The sequence below is a fragment of the Anolis sagrei genome, chromosome 1 (genome assembly GCF_037176765.1).
Source record: "Anolis sagrei isolate rAnoSag1 chromosome 1, rAnoSag1.mat, whole genome shotgun sequence".
In the NCBI taxonomy this organism is placed as follows: Eukaryota; Metazoa; Chordata; class Lepidosauria; order Squamata; family Dactyloidae; genus Anolis; species Anolis sagrei.
This window is the reverse complement of record NC_090021.1, coordinates 254,173,169-254,199,728: the sequence shown is the minus strand read 5'-3', so window position 1 is coordinate 254,199,728 and position 26,560 is coordinate 254,173,169. Positions and strand designations below refer to the sequence as shown.

Below are 26,560 nucleotides of genomic sequence, written 5' to 3'. Positions count from 1 at the left end.
CTTTGATGTAGTCGTTTCATTTCCTCAAAAAAAATGGTCTCTACAAAAACAGAGAAGATCACAAGGAGAGACGCGGCAGATACTAGCAGTAGCATCCCTGGTACCAGGAACTTGAAAATATCTCTGTACCTCATAGCACCTTTACACCTGTCCCGTGGAGGCATTGAGTGGAAAACCTCAAGGTTAGTCAACAGTGATCAAGAAGTCATGCACACCCTTCAACTTTTCACAGATGAAAAATGGGGGCCAATCTGGCCTGCTACACATTGGATGGATCAGAAACGAGAAGGGTCCACAAAGGAGTCCCCTCAGCTGTCGCAAAGGCAGGAGATCCCCCTCATCCTCCAATTTCCATTATAATACACTCAGAGTTGAATAAGAAGAAAGAGATGTTACTCTAATTGTACAGTCAGTAACCATGTCTGGGGGTTTTTTTCTAAAAAAGAAACACTGGATATAGAACATTGCATACACACACACCCTTTCATTGGAGTGAATGGAGAAGGAAAGTATAACTTTTTCCTCCCTACTTGTGACCACAATGAAAATTACAACTCTAGATTCTGTTCTGTGGTCTGCATTGATTTTATTTTGTTTTACTTACTTTTACTTTTCAAAATTCCTATTGGGAGCTTTTCCTCTAACACTAATTGCAGTAAATGGAGTGATAGCTCAATTTTCCCTCCCTCTGTGCTATGATCTTAATAAAATCAGAGAGAGGACAGCATTAATGTTTGAAACCTAGAAAGGAGTCATAACCACAGAAATAATGTAGTTGTTAGTTTGACTCTCACATAACAATGCAATTTCTCCATTATGGTACTATGGATATGTTCCCACTCTTCACATAGTTAGGGTTCAGGTTACCAAAAGGATTGTCTTCTCCCACACAATCCACCTCACACATTCCGGTCTTCTTGGGGTGGGGGGGATCTGCTCCAAGCAGCCAGAATCCGACTGGCAACTACCACCCAGAGGACCTTTTCATCGGCTGCCCCATGACTGGAATCACCTCAGAAAGAACTCCAAAATGAGCTGTCGAAATTTAAGAACTATGTAAATACCTATTTATTTATTTACTTCATTTATATCCCATTCTTCTCACCCCTACGGGGGACTCAGAGCAGCGTACATCATATATTTAGGCAAACATTCAATGCCACAACTGTACACATAGATAAACATAAATTAAAATCATTAAACAGAAATTTAAAACACAATAAAAACAATTAAACATATTAAAGTATGAATCCAAAACACAAATAACATATTGCACCAATCCTTAGTCATAGTTCAGCTTCTTCATTTTAACCATGTTATGGCAAGATGCTGAATTGCCTTTCCACCACTCATCAAAAGCCTGTTTAAATAGCCAGGTTTTCACTTGCTTCCTAAATGCCAGGAGGGAGGAGGCTAGTCTAATCTCACCAGGAAGGGGGGTTCCAAGCCAAGGGGTCACCAACGAGAAGGCCTGCCTCTCATCTGCACCAGTCGCTCTTGGAAAGAAGGTGGGACCAAAAGCAGAACCTCCCCAGCAGATCTTAGTGCTCATACTGGCTCATATCTCTTCCTGCAGGCCTACCCAGTTTTTAAATATGAATTTTAAGTGTCCTTTGATCTCTATTTTGTGTGTTTTAGTATGTATTTTGTAGAGATATGTTTTGCTGTGTAAATTTTATGGAGGTACGTTTTAGTGTGTGTATTTCTAGTGTTTTTGCTGTGCTTATGTATTTTAATTGTTTTGTAAGCTGCCTCGAGCCATGAGGAGAGGCAGGTAAGAAATCATCATCATCATCATTTGAGAAACTGCAGATCATAGCAAACTGTTGAAAGGAGGGATTCTTGGCCTCAAAAATATAATATAGTCATACTGGAGGACTTATAAAATGCCTAGAGAGGACATATTTTGTTGGAAATTGATAAATGAAACTGCAGATATCAGACCCAAAGATATGGGGGCCACACTGTATATGAAACCACAAAGGTACCCTATTAGATTACTCAGTCCGAACCTGATAGTGCTTGGACAAACAAAACAAAAACTTATGGGTTTTTTCCTCAGAATAAATATTATTCTCATATATGAGTCTTTGTTATTTAGTTTTGCTTCGGTCTATGTGCAGCATTAATGGAAAATCTAGAATGATAATTCAAGGGAGGTTTCAAGCCATTGCCCCACTTATATTATATCCTCTGTATTAAACAATGCAATGCACCTGCAATTGCTTTTGAACTAGGATCACTTGAAAGTTCTGATCACTGCAAATTCTGCTGCAGACTGGTCTGATCATCACCTCTTCTCTCAAATTAATGTGTAAAGTACAATACAATTATGCTTTAGATATTATACATATTGGAGTGAAATATACTGCTTTGAGATTGGGTTCATTATTTTGAAGCACCCAATTTTAAAGCAGAATATTTCATAAAGGCTACACATCACAATTACATTTAAAGTTACAAATAGTTTAATGACTTATCAAGTTTTACTACCAATTCTGAGCCAGAAATAAATCTAAAAATACAGAATATCTCATTAGATCTTCTGTTGCTGGATTGCCATCTTGCAAATGACTGAGGCTAGGGTCTGTTTGTGCACTGGGAGAGACATCTAGCAGCAATCCTTTGAAACTCTATGCCCCATATATTAAAGAAGAAATTTCATTCATGGACACTCTGTGGTTGCAAAGACACAGTATTTTTAAATAAGGTCCATCTTTTTTTAAATGCCCTGTCCTTTTTTCTAGGCTTTGCAGTGCTGGCTCCCCGATCAATAAAGGCATTAAAAATATTTTAAAGTGGTCATGTTAAATGCATACATTGAGATATAATATATTTATAAATATGCATTGTGTGATGTTTATACACAAAATTAGTATTAAAAGACACATTTGTACAGACTTCACTGAAAATTACTCACTGTACAAAAAAGTAGCCTTCCCAAACTCTGATCATTGAGGTTAAACAAAGCATTGTGTTTATTTAAATATATGCTGGAAATGCCAAAAAGAGATAGGGACTTTCTACCATCAATGGTGGAGATGTAAAAAAATCAAGAAATATTGGAGAGAAATACATTTATCAACCCAAAAAATTCTAAAAACAAACTTCCCACAACTTCCAGAAATGTATCTATTGGGCATATCTTACTCCAAATTTGACAAAAATCAAGAAAAAATGTTCTTTCTAATAAGTACAGTGGTCAGGATACTGCTGCCCAAAATGTGGAAACAGAAGGAAACCCCGACAGTCGAAGATTGGATCATAAAAACATTCGACATAATCCAAATGGACTGTCTGTCCCAACGTCATTCTTTCTTTCCGATTTGCACTCCTTCTCTTTTTCGCTCTTCTCTCTCTATTTCTCTCTATACCCTCATCGCTAACTTTTATTTTGTATGTATATTTTTGTCTGTAAAAGAAAAACTCACACAATAAAAATTATTTATAAAAAAAACCCCAAAGCATTGTGTTTGGCTTTTCTTCACTATGTCACAACACTCTGGTCATGTCCCTTGTTTTGGGCTCAGTTCCCTGACCTCTTTTATTCAAAGTGAGACTCATGCCTGTCCAATCCAAAATAAAACATTTGCTCTCCCAAAATAACGTCTACGCTGGTGGGTCTTTTTACCTTTAAGAATCTATGAAGCTGCCAGTTGACAAGTTGGTATGTTTTGCATCGCAGTACCAACATTGCGTCAAAGTAATCCCTGGGGAGTTGTTCTTGTCTGGATGAGCTTCCTATCACTCATGTGCCACAGATATATTTTCAAAGCAGACTATGAATCATAAGTCAGGAATGAAAGCTTGATAGCCTCGGTAAGCCTGCAGTCCACCGTCAATGTTTTCATTCTCATTCCCCAGATTAGGCATTTTCATACCCACAGTCTGATATCCCGATAGCAGTAAAAACAATTCTAGGTCTTTGTGGAGTGTTTGAAATGTCAGATAAGCCAAACATATTCATCAATATAGTGCTTCATTCATTTATTCCACAGTTTATCTATGTGCTGCTTTGATTTTTGTGACTATTCTATGAGCCCATTCTTTGTGGAAATAAAACAAAAAGAGGATGCTTCTCAATTTACTACATACAAATAAGATAAAAGTACAAATATACTGAAAACATCTTGAGGAAGGATCATAACTGAATGACACCACAGTTTCAAAAGCCTAATGATACATTCTGTGGCCTTCACTACAAATGATCCTGTTCATATTCTGAGTTCAGGACATTCTCCTAGCAGATGAAGTTAAGATTCACAGGTCTCTAACTAGCAGATGCAGCTTTTTGACAAGTAGTTTTCCTTCCTTTCAGGCAATGAACAGATAGGATAACAACAGGCGTATGTGTACTTAGATTTTAAAGCACTGTTAACATTTCAAATCTTGTGGTCACATTACACTCCATCACAGTATGGATTAAAATAAGTAGAAACAGACAAAAAATATACATCAAGCATAACTTTCCATTGATGGAAGACCAGCTCACTCTACCCTTATGATACACAATTAGTAAGCACTGGAGTAGACAGTTGATAAGCTACCCACAAGGGAAGTACACTATAAAAAATGAAGTCTTTTCACTGATGGAGGTTAACCCAAATGTATAATCATGACAAGTATGGAAATTGTATGTTACACAGATATTGATCATCAGAGAACAAAACATTGTGACCAACAGCTTACCGATTGAGAGTTAACAACTCCATCCGTATTGTTAATAGTACTACTGCAATTATTAATCAATTTATTGCCTGCTGTTTCCCATAGAAGTGCAGGGCAGTTGACAAATATCAGATATCTGTAAATTGTAAGTCATGTAAGAACTACCAAGTAGGAAAATAACCAAGGATCCAACTTTCAGAACAAAGCATTAGCAAACACATATATTATTGCCTTACCTTAGTATTCACACAGGCTTTCCCACGTTTATATTCCTTATGGCTTGCTCTTTTATCTAGCTTATTCCACAAAGCTTTGGCTTTCCAACTGGTCACCTTTGATTTCAGCTTTGGATAAAAGTTCCTGTTGTCCAACGGATCTAATTCAAGGTAACGGGTGAGGATATTGAAGGCTTGAATTGTGCCTTTGCATGTTGAGGCTTGGACAAAGTTTTCAAATATTTGGCCAGCTTGGTTGTATTTCTCATTATCCTTTTCCTCCATGTTCTGAGAAGATAGAGGGGAGTATCCTAATGGCATCTTCTGAGACTGAGGTTCATCTGAGAGATGTAGTCAGGTTTCCCCAAACACGTAACATCTAGGAAGAGACAGAAATAGGTCAAGTTAGTGCTATCTCAGGACAAGATTCAAATCCTTACAAACCACAAGGTAAGAAGCCAGCTGGATACAGAAAAAACACCAACACAGGAATTACCTTTAGAACCAGCCATATATAAGGACCTCTGTCATTCAGAAATCTGCACATAAAAGGTAACAACTCTCCAAACAGGCTGTTCAGCATAAGCAGTATAAGCAAGGTTACAATTTAACAACTTCCAGAATATTGCCTAAATAAGGGCACAATACCAGCAAACCACGCCAAACGTTTACTCATGGCTTATTTTTCCCCTAAGTGTATCAAAGGTCAAGAACAAAGTCCACATTTTATAGCATCTAGCAGGTTAGATGGACACAACTTAGCGTATGGCTCTATGTAATCAATACACACTAGACAGACAAAATCCATTCTGATTAAACATTACATCTTCATACAATACACAAACATATTCTTATTGTTGCTATTTGATGCATACTCTTTTGTTGAAATATCTGCTCATATTTTTGGCGGGTGGGTGGGATATAACAGTTTTTACAATTTAGGAGAGACGCTTTATGGGAACATTCAATCTTGTTTCCAGCAAGCTGTTCATTCTAGGGCGGGGATGGGCAACTAAACCAGGTTCTACGCCAAGTCAGATCAGACAACCCAATTTTGATCTGTAGATGGGCCAGAAGTTGCATCCAGAAGTGATATCTTGTGGTTTTATTGCACCTATTGGGTATTGACTGATGTCATAGTGGAAAACTGCTGTTCCTAGTGGCAACTAAGCCATCTGTCTGACAGTTTCTGGAGGGGACAGGAAAAGTTTTGGAGCCCCAAAGAGGGTTGGGCATATATAGTCCTTGGGGAACACCTTATCCATCCTCTTCCCAGGGCATGATTCTCTTTAGCATGCTACCCCTAGCTTCGTAATAAAACAATTCTCTGGCACAAAAATTTCTGTAAGAAACAATTGTGAAAGGTCATGAAAGGGAAGCTCCTCAATATTGTTTTTTAAAGTATTTATAAGGAAATGTGGACCATTTATTCTTTCAAGCACTGTCAAGTTAATGAATTTTTTTAAAAGTCTCCTGTGACATGTATATTTCTGCAGAATATATTTCTTTCACTGAAGAAACACTTTGAGACTTTTCAAAATGTTTGAATATACATGGGCACCACATCCCAGCCACATAACAAATCTGTCTTTCATTTTGAATGAAATTGTTGCAATCTTTTTTGTTTGTGAACATCTGGATAGGGTACAATTATGTCACACATTAGGACTGTATCGCAGAAACCCAATATTGCCCATGTTCTCTTTCAGCAATGCTGCCCAACAATTTTGAAGAGAACTTCTGCAGAACTAAGGGGCCTTGCCAAATATTTGCAATGAGTTGGAGCCAAGTGTTAAATCTCTCGACTGTTGCCAGACATTCCTTACTCGGATGTGGTTGTTAGGATTTATTATTATTATCACAGTACCAGCTCAGCTGAAAATACCCAGATTTCACAAAGATGGAGAATTTGTTCTCTTTTCCATGGAAGAGCCATGGTTCCCCTTGTTCTTCATGCAACAAGCATAACCTTCCAATCCCTGTTTTGTCTTCCCTAGTTCTATATTAGTAACTGGACATTTAGCTGCTGTATTATATTATTGAATTCTGATATCAAAATCCCATAAAATCTTCAAGTAGCTTTACATTGATTTTGAATCTAAAGCAGGAAAATAACTGCAGGATATAAATTCAGTAAATAAATAAATATATTACAATGGCAACATTTTACAAAAGCAAGTCGGCATTCCTTAGCACATCAAAATTATTTTTTTAGTATTATTTCAAAACCTTATGTATTCATAAACCCATAATATTTGACATGATTTTGCATCTTTAATAATCATTGTTCTAATTAAAAGACAATGATCTGAATCTGATTTTCACCCCAAATTCCCACAGGAGGGGCAATTTCTAGGGTACACAAGAGGATTTTCTTGCTCTGTAGGGGGTGCTAATCATAATTCAGTCTATTACACTGTCGTGAGCAACAGGAAGCCTATGAACACCTTCCATATTCCAAAGCAACCCACCTTTCTTAGATTCCTCTTACTAATTGGGGGAAGAGAAGTCATTTAAGGACATGGGAGATGTCAGAAGCCTAAGTCCACATCAAGCTAATACAATGGGACGTTAGATCCCCTAAACAGGTTGACCTCAAAATTCCAGCCCATGAGTTCCTTTCACTCACTGAATTTGGTACTTGGGACTAAAGGTGAACACTATATTGGATAAATGTCACTTTTTTGACTGATGCGCTAAAATGTAATCAGTTTTCTTCATGAATTATCAAACTGAAACAGAGTTATAAAAAATAAAAATGACTTATTGCCTCAAATGAAAAAAAAAAAACAACTAACCTTAGGCTAGTTCCATACCTAGCACAAGGATATCTCAGTTTTTAACAAAACTAATACTTTTCTCTGAACTCTTTTCATGCTTTCACAATCTGCAAACGCTATGGAAAACTCATCAATTCCTAACAACCTTAAATCTATATCTGACTAACCCTAATCAACTGTCTGACATACAAGCCTCTAGCTTACATCCTTTCCTCTATAGGCTGCCACTAGGGACATGGATTGTGAGCTACACTTGGCTGAACTTCTCAGGGTTGTTGTCTAGTTATGTGCTTAACAACAGTGAATTGCTGTGCGCTTTGTGGATAAATTAACACCAAAGTGGGAAAGGGGAAGGAAAAGGTCCCTGTCATGCCAGAGGCATTAGGGATTTTGGCTTCCTTTTATTATTTCTCATTCTTAAAAAAATAGTTAATTTCTCTTGGTTGATGTTTGGAACAGCAACAAACTGCAAGCCAATGCTCATGAATTTGAAGTTTTGTATTTCTTACAATGCATGTCTTTCTGGCCATCTCCACCTACTGTTCCTTTTATGAAAACAGGGAGCTATTTTACAACTGAATAGAATCCAGCAGAAACCTGGTACATAAACCCTCCAGGTAACACAAGGCACACATGAAGGCACATGTTTTCCATACAGAATTTCTTAAATTTAGGAGGAATTAAAATGAAAACTGCCAAAGTCATTGTCATTGTGTGCCTTCAAGAAGTTTTCAACTTATTGTGACCACAAGGTGAATCTATGAGAGGATTTTCTGGGCAAGAGTTGATCAGAGGGGTTTGCCTTGGCCTTCCTTTGAGGCGAAGAGACTTGTCCAAGGTCACCCAGTGGGTTTCCATGGCTGAGCAGGGATTTGACCCCTGGTCTCCAAAGTCATTTTCCAGCACTCAAACTACTACACCACACTGATTCCTTGGTACTCTGGACATATATAGTGCTACTTCCAGGATTCAAATCTTGGTCTCCAGAGTTCTAGTACAACACTCAAACCGGTATAGCACACTGAGTCTCTATCAATGTCATGCTCCACATATATAGATGTAAGATGCATCTGTATTCAGAATACTGTAGTGAGTTTTGGTATTTAGGCTTCAAAAAAGGTTATTTTGGAAATGGGAAAAAACAGAGAAAAAGCAACCAAAATGATTGTGAAGTTTAAACAATTGCCTTTTAAAGAAATGTTAAGATGTTTGCCGCCTTTTCAATCAGAAAAAGGGTGAATGTGGAGGGGAAGCATCAAAGACAATTAACATTTTATATAAAATATTAAAAAATAATGTAAACGGGGAAAGTTTTTTCTCCTCACCCATAAAACTGAAATTCTGGGATGTTCAAGTGAAACTTAATCTGTAAGATTTAGGACAAACAACAGAATATACAGTAAGTCTTCATAAGTTCCAGTTAAATGTGAAATTTAATTTGCAATAAAACAGACTGAAGTCTTATTCACAATTTTCTGCGAAACACAGTCAATAGCCACCAGCATAGATGGCGTTAAAAGTTAAAAGTGGAATCAAAAAATTATGGAAGATGAGATTATCAATGACTACTGGATCTCTTACCAGCAGTATCTAAAACAGCATGAATTTTGTTACTGTCTAATTTGGTGTCATCTCCAAATCTGTTCCATCCAATAAACATGTTGAATAATATCAAGGCCCAGGATTGTGGTACTCAAGTAATCATTTCTCTTCCAGATGAAACCATCAGTAAGCATTTTGGGGATTTCACCATCAATCAGTTACAAATTCACCCAACAATCACAATGTATAGCCCACATTGTACCAGGTTTCCCCTCACAAATATCATAAAGGGTTCTGTCAAAGGCCCTACTAAAATCAAGAAAGTTTAGACCGGCTGGGAAGAGGTTAACTAACTCATCTCAGTGATCAACATTTAGCAAAACATCTGAACACTGACACTGTGCGCCAGGGTGGACTCATGTCCTTAAATAGAGTATAAAGTGAACCTCAGAAAATTTCATGGTCTAATTTTCTGAGGCTCACTTTAGACCATGATATAACACACAGCAATATTAATAAGGGCAACATGTGAATCTGATGTGTCTATGACAAATGATATCACTCTGACTAAAGGATTTAAAATACCAATATGTCATGGCTGATAGGATGAACCACTATGACTACCCAAAGTCTTTCCTGATTCTAGCTCTTCCTTATCTTGACTCATATGGTAAGGACATATAAGGAGCCAGAGTGGTGTATTGCTTTGAACATTGAACTCTGACTTGAGCCCAGGGTTTAAATCCCCACTCAACCATAAAACCCATTGGGTGACATTTGGTAGTTCCTATTCTCATAGTCCTAGAGAAAGGCAAAACAAACCTCTTCTGAACAAATCTTGCTGTAAGTAAAAAAAAAATAACAACTTGAAAGCACACAACAGCTACAACATCAGCAAGTTTTGATGCCCCATCCCTACCCTCCAGTAGATTAGGAAGCATGCTTTCAATTTTAACCTAAGGGGGAAAACATTGTTGCCTATGGCCTGAAGGGTGGGAAACACCACCTCAAAACACTCTTGTAGAATATTATCTTCCACCGGTTAACACACAATATTCTCTATTAAACAGTATTTCTGGGTCACTCTATATTTTTACTACCATGCTGGCTCATTTACAGTAGTTTGAACGTTTAGTTCAGTTCCCACAGATAATGCTTTTTCCATGCTGTACTTTTGGATATTGTTAGTTCAAATGAAACCAGTCCCGGTGTGACTTCATTTTATTACAAAAATCAACCACTCACTCTGCCCTTACTTCCTGTCTTAGCTTTTAGCTTGATCCAAAACACACAGTAAAACCAACTAAATTTGAGCTTTAAAATGTTAAAGTAACCTTAATGTTTACAAGAAAACTATCAACCTCCCTTTAACATTGAACAAAACTTGATAGGCATTATGAGTCACGTGGAAGTTTTTTTCAAAATGTACCAGAGCATACTATAAAAATCAACATACCTGCCAAGATTTTACAGATGAAAACAGAGATATCTGTGGCTGAGCAACATCAGAGTGTGCTCAAATGGCAGAATGAATTAATGAAGGAGAATACAGGAGAGGCTGCAGCACTTTGCTTTTGCCTGAACCTGCTTGGAAGAGCACTCTAACTGGAGGTCAGCTGTGACCAGCAGTGCTGTGGAATTCGAAGAGGCATTAATGGAAGGCAAAAGGGAGAAATGTGCCAAGAGGAAGATACATCTAGCCAACCCTGACCAGAACCATTTCCCACCTGGAAACCAATGCCCTCACTGTGGAAGAACATTTGGATCAAGAATAGGGCTCCACAGTCACCTACGAGTCCACCGCCAAGACACTACACCTGGAAGGCCATCATGCTTGGAAAGTGAGGGATCGCCTAAGTAAGTAAGTAAACAACGGTGAAGCATCCAAGGGTGAATGTTCTGCCTCTGAAATACTCAGACCAGACCAAAGCTGACTACAGGTTCAAATGTGATTCTGGGGGGGGGGGGGGGGAGATTTTTTGAATTAAATACAGGATACTGGATGCTTTCCAGATAAACCGTTTACTTCTGGGATAAAAAGGCAAAAAAGAGCAGCCCAGGAAGCCTGGAGGAATTGAAAACCAAAAGAAAACAGCCTTTCAGATTCCCGTGTCCTGAGGATTTACATTTTACCAAATGTCCCTTTGAAAGACATACTAGTATCAGCTCTGATACACGACCAGACTAAATCAATTCACATACCAATATGAAAGAAGAGAACATTGTTATATAGAATATATATTTTAAAATATTTTTCAATAGCTTTTAAATTTCTTTTATTATTTAATTAATCTGTTTTATGCTTTAACTGTACGTCTTTTATTTGATTTTGCTGTTAGCTGGACTGAATCCCAAGTTTTGGGAAGGGTTTAACATTCTAATAAATAAGTAATATATTTCAAAGTCTCAGTAAAGTACTAGCTACATAATTCCTTATTTCCTCAGGGCCAGTATGCCTTAAGAAGCAGCAAGGCTGCCAGAGGATTTGACTAATCCCAAAAGTCTAAGGCAGGAGAACAGCTTCCAGAAAAATGGGGAACTGCCTATTGTTTTCTAGGTATCAGAAATCATGTATTGCTTGAAGGGAATTTGGTATTTTTCCCCATGTCCTATTTAATGCATCTACTGTACATATCAATAACGAACCAATTAATTGATGGGGCAGTGTGCTTTTGCCCACTGTCCCATCAATTAAAATTTGCTTTCAACAGGCAGGCAGCTTATTCAGCTATGGCTGCAGCTACCTGTGGACTTATGGTGGCCCCATGGATTTCATAGGTTTTCTTAGGCAAGGACAGCTCAGAAGTGGTTTTGCCACTTCCTTCCTATGAAACAGATGCTTACTTAGAATAAATTCTATTGAACTCAGAGGCGCACACTTCCAAATACACAGATGGCCTTGCTTTTTTTTAATCTATCTTTTAAAGCCTGTAGCCCTGGCAACACATGGAATGCCTAGCACCCCTCACTATGTCACAAATGGCTGATGTCAGAGAGAAAAAACCACAAGTAACTACATCCCATTTTAAAGTCGCATGAAGAGGAACTATTTGGGTGTGCTATGTGTCATAGACATCTTGATGTTTCCAGAGGAGGAAGAGAGAGCAAAGTTTTGTGGCTAATCTTGAAATTGTATAGCCTTGAGGGACAGAAAGATGAAAATATGAGATATATGCACAACAATTCAGACAATCTGAATAAACTAAATGGCACATCTCTCCTGAGGTATTGGAATATCTTACTGGATAGTTCAGTGGATATATTCCTCTGTAACCTGCTATGTCATTATTTATATGTACAAAAATAAGTTCATTAGATATACATTCTTCTACCTCTCTTCTCTAGGTTTTAAAGTGCATTAAACACAAGCATACTTCAATTAACAGTATGATAAGTGACATTTCTTTTAATAAAAGCTTTTTACATCACCCATTCCCCTTTCCTCTTCATTCTCTATCTAAAAAAGAGGTTTTAGCAGCATTAGCACTAAAAGGATGATGAAGGAAAAATAAAAAAATCAAATTTTGGTGTTGGGTTACAGCAGCATATTTTCAATTAAAAGACATTGCAATAAACAAAGCTGAGAAAGAGTAGGATTCTATCTTAGCCAATTCTACTATTAAATTGTGTATCCTCCTAAAACAACACTTCAACTATAGAATCCCTTACTGAATATGCATGAATAACAAAGCAGAGAGCAGATGAGCCTGTCTCACGGGTTATATCCAGGACAGATTTAGCCACTACACTTGTCCCCATACTGACCACATTTTGGTGTTGTAACCTTTGAGGTTGGGTAGTTTTCAATCTATGACCTACTTTTAAAATCATATGTGCCATATGCAGGCTGACCCACAGACATAGCCAACTGAAAAACATGTGTTTTTTCCCCACCCCATCAACAAAAATGGCCTAAAATGTCTGTCATACACAATGATGTAGATCTCAGGGGCTCCCTAAGGTCCTGCCATTACAACATGACAACCCTTCTGGTTGGATCAGGAATGAAGATATGGCTTTAAAAAGAGTAGTACGGGGATGAAAATAGCCTCCAGCCTTTCTGCAGTGCCCCTCCCCTGCCTTAAAATATTTCAGTCCTACCAGGTCTGCTCTAATAATTTCAAATAGGACTTTGTGATATTTCAAATTTGTTACATAATGTATGTTTAATTGTGGCACTTTTCTGTTTTATTGTAAGATGCTTCAGGAGGAAAGATAGAATATAAGAAAGACCAAACACTTTTCACAACACATTTTACTAGTGTGTTATATAATTAGTTACCATCAGTTATTTGAGTATTGTTAATGTCTCAGTGACCTCATACAGACAATCTAGAAGTATCTTCAACTTCTCTTACTTAGGTCCCAAAGACTCAGATGGCCTTCATTAAGCTGCTTATTGCCTTGAGTGTTCTTTATGCAATATTTGGCCCCAAAACAGGATTGAACTTATGCCACCATACATAGGTGCTGCATGTCTTCAGTTATATCCACATCAGCCTTGGAGAATTGGGGACGTGGTTGGAATCTAATCTGAGCTAATGTGAAGGCAGTTCAGGAAGGAGGTGACGAACAATCCTCAAATTCATATTCAGACTTGTCCAGAGTTTTCCATCACTTAGTGAGCACATGGCATTTGTGACTGCAAAAGTAGGTCAAAGATTAAAAACAACCCACACTCAAACATTCAAGTCACTATCAATGGTGTGAAAGAGCATTTTCTCTCAACAGATTGCAAGTCCCTCCCTACCACCAGCACTGAATGTTGTAAGTAATTTAAAATGACAGAAATATTTTAAACAAATAGTTTAACTCTGCTTAGCCTCTCCTACAAAGTAGGACTAATCAAAGCACATTAAACCAAATGGGATAATCTTTCTGAACTATTATCAAACATATTTTTATATCAAAAAGTAAAGTAGCTTGAAGATATGAATATTTGATGGGGAAGAGATCCAAAAAAAAGGAGGGGGGTAGTACCTAGCTGAAGTAAAAGGAAGTTGTATTTATTAGTTGTTTACCAAAGCATTTTAATGAATATGCTTAATACATGTTTATTTCCAGTATCAGTATCAAATTCTATGAACTTTCGTAAAGTATAGGAAAGTCAACCTAAAACGCCCATTTCCTAGCTAGATAATTTGCTCTAATATTAACCTATTGATGAATTATTTGCTCCTAGGTCATGCACATGTGTTTTATGCCACATAATACCCACTTTTCTTCAAGACTAAGAAGCTTTGTTGTTATTAAACTTAAGGGTACTAAGTTGTGTTTTGATTTACTTCAAAAAGAAGTCTTAATATTTTTGTTGTTTCACCCAAAAAAGTTCTATAATGTTAGGAATGTATAAGTAGGAAATGACATTAAATATGATGGGAGGGAGGTGATTTAATAATATGTTTACATAAATGAATAAGCCAGGATCTAATTGGATTAACACTAGTGACAAAACTACTTATTGTGACTTGAGTGAGGAGAAGTGTTTAAAAAAAATGGCTCTAGAAACCGAGGAAGTCCTCCTGAGCAAAAGTTTTCCCTTTTATGCTTCCAGCACAGCACAAAAATCAGAGAATTATAGATCTCCCTGTTCTGGTGTGTATCTCTCCTCCACATACAGTGATGAAAAGGGATCCCCCCCCCCCCCCACACACACACACCAGCTCTTCTGGGAGCAAAGAGGAAGAAGCACAACACACACACACACTTACTATTTCTTTTTTTAATGTCCAAGGCATATTCTTGATAGTAATTCAACAGAGATTCAAACTCAGCAAAAATAAATAGTCTCGTTCTGCATTAGCAGTGTACAAGGTTTCTGCACTTGCTGTGCTCATTCTTGTTTAATATGCTGAGAAATTACATATAATTGAGAACTAGCTGTAGATAGGATGTGTTGCAACAACTGTTGCATTTTGAACGACAAAGTTTCACACCTCATTTTTTTAACTCTTAAAAAGAGTAGTGTTAAGAACCTCAATTTCGGAGTGTACAATAAGATGAAAGAAAGAGTGCCCTTTTTATTTGTCGTGTCAGAGCAACCAGTCCATTATATTACATTTCTAACAGAACAAAGCAAGCAAACAGACAAAATACAAAACTTGTGAGTTTGGTAGTTGGTTAAATGTCCTTTGACCAGTATCTGGCCACTTGGAGTGCTTCTGGTGTTGCTGCAAGAAGGTCCTCCATTGTGCATGCAGCAGGGCTCAGGTTGCATTGCAGCAGGTGGTCAGTGGTTTGCTCTTCTCCACACTCGCATGTCGAGGATTCCACTTTGTAGCCCCATTTCTAAAGGTTGGCTCTGCATCTCGTGGTGCCAGAGCGCAGTCTGTTCAGTGCCTTCCAGGTAGCCCAGTCCTCTGTGTGCCCAGGAGGGAGTGTCTCATTTGGTATCAGCCATTGGTTGAGGTTCTGGGTTTGAGCCTGCCACTTTTGGACTCTCGCTTGCTGAGGTGTTCCTGAGAGTGTCTCTGTAGATCTTAGAAAACTATTTCTAGATTTAAGTCGTTGACGTGCTGGCTGATACCCAAACAGGGGATGAGCTGGAGATGTCTCTGCCTTGGTCCTTTCACTATTGGCTGCTACTTCCCGGTGGATGTCAGGTGGTGCAATACCGGCTAAGCAGTGTAATTTCTCCAGTGGTGTAGGGCACAGACACCCCGTGATAATGCGGCATGTCTCATTAAGAGCCACATCCACTGTTTTAGTGTGGTGAGATGTGTTCCACACTGGGCATGCATACTCAGCAGCAGAGTAGCACAGTGCAAGGGCAGATGTCTTCACTGTATCTGGTTGTGATCCCCAAGTTGTGTCAGTCAGCTTTCGTATGATATTGTTTCTGGCACCCACTTTTTGCTTGATGTTCAGGAAGTGCTTCTTGTAGGTCAGAGCACGGTCCAGAGTGACTCCCAGGTATTTGGGTGCGCTGCAAAGATCCAGTGGGATTCCTTCAGGTGATCTTCAGAGCTCGTGATGCTTCTCTGTTCTTGAGATGAAAGGCACATGTCTGTGTTTTAGATGGGTTAGGAATCAGCTGGTTTTCTCTGCAGTAGGCAGTAAGAGCACCTAGAGCTTCAGAGAGCTTCTGATCTACCGTCTCAAAGCTCCCTGCTTGAGCAGTAATGGCATGATCATCAGCATAGATGAAACTCTCTGTCCCTTCTGGCAGTGGCTGGTTATTTGTGTAGATGTTGAACATGGATGGAGCAAGCACCCTCCCCTGAGGCAGGCCGTTCTTCTGTTTCCGCCATCTGCTTCTCTGGCCCTGGAACTCAACAAAAAAGCTCCTGTTTTGTAGCAGGTTTCCTATGAGGCGGGTGAGGTGGTAGTCCTTTATGATATTATACATTTTTCTCAGGAGGAGGCGGTGGTTCACAGTATCATAGGCTGCTGACAGGTCTATGAAGACAGCTCCTGTGATCTGCTGCCTTTCAAAGCCATCTTCTATGTGCTGAGTCAGGTTCAACACTTGCGATGTGCAGCTTTTGCCTTTTCTGAAGCCAGCTTGCTGTGGGATCAGACATGGGTCTATTTTTTTCTGTAATTCTATGCAAAATAAGTCTCTCCAGAACTTTGTAGAGGTGGCACAACAGGGAGATTGGTCTGTAGCTTTTTGGGTCATTACGGTCTTTGCCTGGCTTCAAGATGGCGATGACTCTTGCTTTCCTCCAGATTTTGGGGATCTGACAGGATGCAGTGCAGTTGTTCATCAGCTCCAGCAGCCAGTGCCTTGCTTTGGGACCAAAGTTCTTGATTTGTTCCATCCGTAGATCATCCAGGCCAGCTGCTTTGCCATTTTTACATTTATTGAGAGCCATGTCCAATTCAGTAGATGTAAAGGGTTCGTGAAGGTTGTTGTTCTCAATCTCTGGTTGTCTGGCTATTGGTTTCTTTCCTACTTTGGTGGCAAAGTTGGGTTTCCCATTCTTCAAGAGTTGGTGTGCTATCTGATCTGCCTTTATGTTGGCATGGGTATTAGTTTGTGAGGGGTCGTTGCTCAACCGTCTCAGCAACCTCCACGCCTTCTGGCTGCTCCTGCCCATGTCGACCTCTGTGATCAGCTTGATTCACTGTTCTTCCTTGGCTTCAGAGATGAAGGACACAATGCTCTGCGCTACCTGAAGGGTTTGCTCACTAAATGGGTCTTCGTTGTGGAGCCTGTAATAGTTTTCCAACAAGGCAGCTGTTTCAGGAGTAATGCCCTGAAGGTAGTTGGGCATTACTCCTGAAGGTAGAGTGCCCTTGAGTCTAATTACTACTCAGGAGAAATGTGTTTCCCATGTGCCAGCATTTCAAATTATATTACACAGAATGTATCTTTCACTAGATTTGCTTTCACAACGGGATGTGGCAATGCATCATTCCATTATTTTGCTGCACAGATTCAGTACAAGGCTTCCAAACAGAAGCAACTTGTTACAGCATGAAAATAAGTTGTTTTCTGCTTTCCTACGATTAACAGCAGTTTACAATGTGTTCAGTGTTTGCCATTGCAGTAAAGGATTCCAAGTATTTGTAATAAAGCTTTGAGCAAGAGCGAGGAGGGAAAAATCAGACATAAGCTGCAATCACATGACTCCACAATACAATCCATTCCCTTGTTGCCCAGTAAGGAATTAGTGTCAAGTCACCAGCTGGGCAACATTAACCATAGAATCTATTAAAGGTAGAAAGTAAAAGTCAGCAACAGAGAAAATAATATTAGTTTAGAGAATAGGCCATGCTGACAATCCGGAAAATACCACTACCACCACCAACAAAATGTGAAAAAGTTTTAAAAGATGGAGAAAGTACCCTCTGCCCTTCCCACAATTCTAATGGGCAGCATAAACTAAAGAACACGAATTATATATTGTCAAAAGCTTTCATGGCTGTAGGCTGTTGTAGGTTTTTTGGGCTGTATGGCCATGCTCTCCTGACATTTTGCCTGCATCTGTGGCAGACATCCTCACAACCTTTGAGGATGCCTGCTACAGACGCAGGTGAAACGTCAGTAGAGAATGCTTCTAGAACATGGCCATACAGCCTGAAAAACTTACTACAACAACCCAATACTAATTATGTTTTACCAAAAAGAAAACCAAAAGATACCCACAGATCTATGCCTTTTGTAAGCAGGATACCCTTCTGCAGATATGCAAAATCACACAGACAAACAACACATTCAATTTTGCAAGAAACTACTGATGGAATGGAGAGCATCAACAGGCTTGGATAGAGATAACAAGATCTGCAGAATTGCTGCCCACCCATGAAGACTAACCAGAAAATGCTGAGTGCTCAAAGAGGAAAGGACCACAGGAAAAGTGAGTGGCAAGAAGAAATTCGGAAAATGCAGTTGTAGGTTACAACTGCCACAGCTGGTCATGGAGGTGATGGGTGTATTTACACTGCAGAATTACTACAATTTGACACCACTTTAAGCCCCATGGCTTTTGTGTATGTGTGTGTGTGTCAGGAGCGACTTGAGAAACCGCAAGTCACTTCTGTTGTGAGAAAATTGGCCTTCAGCAAGGATGTTGCCCAGGGGATGCCCAGATGTTTGATGTTTTACCATCCTGTGGGAGGCTTCTCTCATGTCCCCGCATGGGAAGCTAGAGCTGAGACAGGAGCTCACCCCACTCCCCGGATTCGAACCACCAACTTGTTGGTCAGTAGTCCTGCCGGCACAAGGACTTAACCCATTGGGCCACTGGGTGCCTGAATACTATGGAATCCTGGTGAGGTACTAGCACTCTTTGGCAAAGAAAACTAAAGAGTGATTCTACAGTGTAGATGCAACCTAGCTGCTCAAAATGTGACTTTTGAAGCACTGGAGAGTAGCAAGGAGATAGAATATCTTGAGCACAAGGGCTTCACTTGGTAACATAATTCAGGTGCCTTTTACAAATCTTCTTGATATCCTCAATGGATAACTCGAACTGTACTCTCTAATGTGGTTCACCTTTATCTTTTGTGAACAATGCCTCGCTGCGGTATGCAGAATATTAGTCATTGTCAGGTTAAAAGGTTGAATTTGATGGACTAATAAACTTGATAATGAATATGCCTCCCAGGCAAGGCTGGCATCCAAACCAGGCCATCATCTAATTAAGCCATGAACAATGGTTAAGCCTTTTTTTTTCTGGCAAAAGTTGTTCTAACAAGCCATCAAGGAAGTTCAGCACGTCAACATTTTCAATGCTTGGAATTAAAACTAACTGCTTGGGCTCAAATGCTTGGTGGATCAAACTATAAAAGATACCATAATGATTTTCTGGTTAACTATATCGCAAGTATATGAGCACAATGTTGCAAGCAAGGAAAATAAATGGATTGTGTTAACATTTCCCACATGAATATGGTGTTATTGTATACTATTTCAACAGTTTCATGGGACAGTCTCCATTTTTATCCCTGTTTATCCCTCAACTCATCTGGGATTCACTGAACTGTGTCTACAAACACTCCTGCTCATCATTTTCATGCCCAGCATCTAATCCATGGTTTTGAGTAATTCAGTAGCACCATGACAAACTCTGTCAGCTGGAAAGAGTAGAGATATAAACCAGCAAGAGGAAAGCCGTGGCATTTTGTTTTTAAAAGGGAACACCTGATTAATCTTTCCAAACAAGAACATTGTATACTCAATGGGCTAAAATTATACTGCCACTTTGTAAAATGCTGTACAGGCCAGCCCTACAAACATGCTACACGACGTGTTTTGAATTCTTTACCTTCTTGCATTTAGATTGTTAATTTCAAAATCTGCATAGCCCTACAATGAAGCTACATACTCTAAATCAACATTTGGATGTAACTAGTTATAAATAAGTAGTACATTACTAATAGAATTCAACTCTTGTATCCATTGGGGATACATTCCAAGAACCCCCTGGATGCCGGAAACTATGGATAACCCTGCCTTTTGACTATATTTGGGCCACAAACATACCACTGAATTAAACTGGAAGACCTCGAGAGGCCCATAAATGCTTCCAAGGGGCAGTATTTTTGGAGTGTGGATAAGTGAAACCATTGCTGTTGAATCCATGGGTAAGAAGGTCAGACTGTGTAAGAAGGCCAGACTGTAATCAAGTTCTTCCTCCCCTCCCATGAAGTAATACATCATGATGGCAACATAACTGGGATAACAGGAGCCCCTGGTGGCGCAGTGGGTTACCCTTGTGCCAGCAGGACTGAAGACTGACAGGTCGCAGGTTTGAATCCAGGGAGAGCATGGATGAGCCCCCTCTGTCAGCTCCAGCTTCCCATGTGGAGACATGAAAGAAGCCTCTCACAAGGATGGTAAAACATCAAAGCATCCAGGCATCCCCTGGGCAACATCCTTGCAAATGGCCAATTCTCTCACACCAGAAGTGACTTTAAGTTTCTTAAGTTGCTGACATGAAAAAAAACTGGGATAATTCTACTTCTTCAGTTTAGTTAATATTATCTCTATAGTTATGGGGTGTGACCTCCTTGAATGATGGAAGAAGACTATCACATGCTATGTCTCATGCTTCTGAATAAAAAAAAACATTTTGATCTCCTTTTGAAAGAAGTAATTGCTTTAGTCACCATGAAGAATCAGACAAAATAAAGTTACCCTTAAAATTGTAATATAAGGATAATTAATTCCCTTTGTGTAAGTTGGAATTATAGCTAACAACTTTCTAAAAGTAGTTTTGTATTTTGTGTTCTACATTTAGCATAAGATGAGTGGCCTCATTTTTCATTTAATATTGTTTCATCTGAATCTAGAACGTTCAGATGAAGCAATATTAAAACTGGGGCTAAAACTGCACCTGTTTATGTCTTCAATGATAAATATAATAGAGGAATGTCTCTTGTAGAGTACCTGATACAGAAAATGACTGATCTTTGAGCATTTTTTGGTTTGCATGACGCTACCGAAAGAGTTTTCTAAATAGTAAGAGTAGAAACAATGCCAGTGTGTTGTATAAGGAAATGGCATAAATAAGAGGATGCTCCCCCTTCTGGAAGTCATGCGAATAGCAATCAGCTCACAATATATAGCTTCCAGATACAGTATTTCTCCAGAATGACCAAGCCATCAAAGATTGAAAAGATCAGTTTATAAAGCATTTCATATCTATATTTGATGGAGACAGCACTCTAGCTAACCAGATCTAAGTGGAAAGGTTTACAGCTAGAAAAATGGTTTTGAAGCAAATATTTTCAACTATTACTTATGTAATATTGTTGTGTCCTCAAGTAAATTCTTAGGTTTTCTTGGCAATCTATATCAAGATGTGATTCAACAATGGCTGCCCCCATGGGTCAGGGAGAGTATAACTTGGTCATGGTCACCCACTAGGTTTCAAAGTCTGAGAAGGGATCTGAACCCTAGACCAGTGCTCAAACCACTATATCATGCTGGTTCTCATTTATTTAACAATGGCATACTACAAAAACACTGCATTTGTTATTGTACTAGTACTACCAATTTTTAAAAGAGCAAGGGTTTGCCTTTTTCTTCTTCTCCTGGGTATACCCTACATCTAACACCTGTAAAAATATAATGATGGAACTGGAAAGGGTCTCAGGGCTTTCTTGTCTGGTCCCTAGCATGCGGGAATGGACATCTAAAGCAGTCTTGAGAGAGTTCTGTATGCAGACCTCCAAAGAAGAAGAGTCCACCTCCTTCTGAGGCAGCCTATTCCACTGCCAACGAGCTCTTACCCTCAGGAAGTTCTTCCTAATGTTTAGATGGAATCTCATTTCTTTTAAAATCGATCCATTGGTTTCTGTTCCAGTGTATGGAGCAGAAGAGTATAAGTTCATCTTCTACATGAAATCCATTCAATTATTTAAAGATATCTATCACATCACCTTTCAGTCTTCTTTTTCAAGCTGAACATACATAGCTCTCTAAAGCATCCCCCACAAGGCTTGATTTTTTTTAACCTTTTCCATCCTCACCCATTCCTCTGGGTGAGTTCCAGCTTGTCAACATCCATGCTGAAGTAGTCTACATCTAATTGCAGCATTTAACATTCAGATTTTATTTTACTACTGTTGCAATGAAATTAATAGCTACATTAAACTAGTTGCCTGGTCTATTCAGTTCATCTGTGCTTCACTAGAATACAGATAGAATGAAAGATCAGTCAAGGACATATTCTATATCACTCTGACCAATATTTCACAGATGAAAACTAGGATGTGTGTGGCCAAGCAACATAAGAGTGGGATGTTGTCAAAGAGGACAAAAATTATGAAAAGGGGATAACTGTCAAGCTACAAGACGCAGCAGCAGTTTGCTTTTGCCTGAATTTACCAGAAAGGACAAGGTTTTTCCTTATATCTTTTCACTCTGCTTAGCACAACCTATTTTTACACTTTGAACTCAGTTTGCATCATCTGAAGTCAACTGAGGACAATGTGGGAAAATGGAAAGAGTAGAGAAACTGGGACATTTTAAAAATTGTTGAAAAATCGTTGAAAAATCGTTGAAAGAGGATTGAGATTATCCCTGCCAAATTGGGACAGCCAGAGGGCATGATATACTGAGGAAAATGTCCAAGGATCAGTACTCTACACTACAGTATTAGTCACTTAAGAAATGGAACCAGATAAAGCATTGCAGAGTTTGCTTCCTAAGATCTGTGATCCTGATGCTGTTGATTCTGACCCAATTTTTCCTGCTTCAAAAAACAAAGAGCTATACTTTTTCCTGATGAGGACCCATAAAGACACAATTAGTTGGAGCTCACATAGAGAAAGAAGACTTTGAGATACAACATGCTGTTCTCACCCACTTCCTTGTTGTATATGACCTTCCTGTACCTCTTATATTAAGAAAAACATTAAACAATTTGCAACTGAGATTGACTGGGATCATGGAGGTGCTCTTAACCGCACTGTGAAAACTTGACTTTCATTAAGAACAGAAAGAGTGAGAGATGGAGAAGAGAAGGAAAGATATTTAGGGTCCCAATGAGTAGTGGTTTCAAGCCTTTTCAGATGTTCACAAGCTAGATTTTTGTTTCAGAAGCAGGAGGGTGTTCTGCAATATGCAGTTCCTTTCTGGGTAGATTTGACTATCTAGTTTCTATCTACTGTTGGTCCTCCAGAAATAACTTCATGAAAATGGATCACATTAAACTTCATGAAACTTTTAAAAAAAATCTTTGGATCTCATGTGTGTTATGTGGTGCTTGAAGACCTAGAATTTGTCTGTAAGGAACCTTCTACAGATTAGAGGAACAACTTTGGATAGTAAGTTTGCCTTGGAAATGCAAAAAAGCTGCAATTTGTGTTTTTCAACCAGAGATCAAGACATGTGTTTGGTGATTCCTGCCAAGGCTTGCTTAGAATTGGCAACACTGCACACTGGTATTTAAGAATAGGTAATACAGCCATATGTAGAAAAAGCACATCACACAGATAATACAAAAAAAGAACTAGCTGCTTATCAACTTTGTCTGACAGAATTATAAATTTCACTTTAAGAGTGTGCATTGATTACTTACCTGAAAAATGACCTGTCAAAAAGAAGGGCAGGGCTCAGGTATGTTCTGTGTCCAGACTGCACCTCGAACTAAGTTTTGTTTTGATAATGCATTTTAAGTAAATATCTCTGTAGTTCTTGAAACAGATGAGCAATCCTTGTTGCTCAAGTTAGGGAGCATTTTATGTCAACAAAACAAAATCAGGTACCAAAAATCATTAACTCAATGAAGACAAATGCAGGCTTTTCAACACTGTGTGTGTGTGTGTGTGTGTGTGTGTGTTAAGGGTGGAGGAGACATTGTAACAATCTTATTTCATCCTGTAATTATTAAGTATTACAAAGTAATACTATGATTTAGAACAAACAGGCCCTGGAAAGTGCTCCCGTATGTTCTTTTGAAGAACATACCTATAATCTCTTTAATGCCAAAGCAAAACCCACTTCGTAAGAAATACTCTTTGGATAATTTCTTCTAATGGGAAATTCATGTGAGCTCTCTAATGTAGTTTATCAAGCCAAGGCTTACAAAGCAGTGAGTCATGCAGCATATCCGCTCCACAATGCAATTGTGTCATCTCATCAATTGGTGGCATGAACCATAAATATGTCTCTAATTAAAGAAAAACTATTTACAACTGGCAAAAATGGCTTCTGTGCTTCGTATTTAATATTCTATAAGAAATGTAGATGACAGCCACATTGCATATAGAACATCACATATGCTATAAAAATCATGCTAGGGCTTATTTTCAGGGTAGGTCTTATTTTGGGGGGAATGAGGTATTTAACTGTAGATTCAGCCACAAAAAGAGTAAACCTTGATTTTGCTACATGCTGATGAGGAGACATATTATGCTGTAGCCTCCCACAATTTCATACATTCTCAGGCTTTTCCAGTACTTGTTTGAGTTTTTCACTATTTTATATAGAGGACATCATGTTGCCACACCATTATATATAATGGGACTTGGGCATCCATGGATTTTGGTAGCCACAGATCTTGAAACCAAACCCCAGGTGACCAAGGATCCACCTTATAGGAAATTATATAATACCCTGAGCACACTTTTATAGGAACTTGGATTATGTGGAATAACATATTGTATTTTGAGACTAGGGCAGCTAGACTTGGACTATTTCAGAGTGAGGGAAATTCTCATTTTTTTGCATAGACTATGAACTAGGAAATGTATGCAGCTCCATAAATATATCCTTGAGGCTTCTTTAGTTACTGAGGACATACCCTTCTCTATTATTGTTTTTATAATGTTGCTTATGTTGTTTTTATATTGATTATTGTATTTTGCATGTGCTATGTTTTAACTGTCAACTAGGCTTGGCCCCATATAAGTCACCCTGAATCCCTTTGGGGAGATGGAGGCGGGGTATAAAAATAAAGATGATGATGATATTATTATTATTATTATTATTATTATTATTATGACATGCAACTGACTCTAATTCACAACATCTTCAAGGCATGCATATACATTTTTAATTACAAGGAGTCCCCAAGTTACAAACATCCAACTTACATATGACTCCTAGTTACAAATGGGGGTGGGACAGCAGGAAGTGAGAGGAAATCTACCCCTAGAAAGGGAAATTCACTCTTATAAGAGTTATGAGGGGGAAATGGCATCACTACTTTATCACCAATCCTTGTTTCCACAACAACTCAGGTTTTTTCTATTATTTATTTATTTAAAACATTTATATTCTGCCCTTCTCACCTCGAAGGGGACTCAGGGCAGAGCCCAACATATACACGGCAAACATTCAATGCCGGGACACAAATTCACATACAATACATCAACATTTTAAAAAAATTATCAAAATATTAGAATACACCATTTAAAACCGTCCTAGTCATCCGCATCAAATCTAATTGGTCTGGTCATCTTTCCTATTGCCGATTTATTGCCATGTCCCGAAAGCTTGGTCCCACAGCCAAGTTTTTACCATCTTTCTAAAGGACAGGAGGGAGGGGGCCGACCTGATCTCACCAGGAAGGGAGTTCCATAGCCGGGGAGCAATCACCGAGAGGGCCCTGTCTCTCATCCCACCAATCATTCCTGTGACAATTGTGGGACGGAAAGCAGGGCCTCCACGGAGGATCTTAATCTCTGTGCTCTAATTTGAATTGTCAAAGGGACAAATATTACAGGGTATTATCCATTCTCTATGCTATCCAAAATAAAAAAATGCCTGGATTTATACTTAAAAATTAACCTGTTCTGACTTACATACAAATCCAACTTAAGAACAAACCTACAGAATCTATTTTGTTCAAAACCCAAGGATAGCCTGCACATCTCTGACCTCAAGATTTGGTCAAACCAAAGAATTCACAAGATAGCAAGTTTATTTAAGTCCACGTTGACATGTCAAGTACTGGCAAGTGCCCTTCCCTGAACACACATGAGCCCAGTATCTGAACACATCTTGGGACATTTCATTGCAGGAGTCTCAGTGAGGAACTAAGGCATCCAATTTTCCAACATAAAATCTCTTCCACTCCATTTTTACCACAATTAAGAGAGAAGAAAAATAGTAGAGCTAGAGACAAAACTGCAAGGACGTATTCTGAACGTTTACTTTGCTTTCCAAAATCTGCCAAGCAAAAAGAGGTACAATGAATCTTGATATGGCACAGATTTCCTTGTATCCTAAACCAAGGGCTCACAATACACAGCAGCTCCATGGATCATCAGCCATTCAATTTAAAAGTGACAGTATAAAATATTCTCTTTTCCATTTTCCTTATCCTATGCCACCATCATTTCCAATCTTTCCTATCCCTTCCTGATCATGTTTGTGTAGCTGCTCCACCCACAAACATCATTAAAATTCGGTAAGAACAAAAACAAAAAATGCTCTCACCTTCCTTTCCTGAA

General features: G+C 38.8%; 1 protein-coding gene across 15 annotated transcripts in view; it reads right to left on the bottom strand.

Moving 5' to 3' along the window:
• Positions 1-26,560, bottom strand: part of MICAL2 (microtubule associated monooxygenase, calponin and LIM domain containing 2) — a 171,903-nt gene that overhangs the window by 130,241 nt on the left and 15,102 nt on the right. For all 15 annotated transcript variants that reach the window (XR_010908931.1, XM_067462654.1, XM_060766856.2 and 12 more), the window contains exon 2: positions 4,905-5,262. Coding sequence is in view for 14 of the 15 variants with exons in the window: in XM_067462654.1 (XP_067318755.1) it covers positions 4,905-5,204 (300 nt within the window). In the remaining variant the exon portion in view is untranslated. The remainder of the gene's footprint in view (positions 1-4,904; positions 5,263-26,560) is intronic.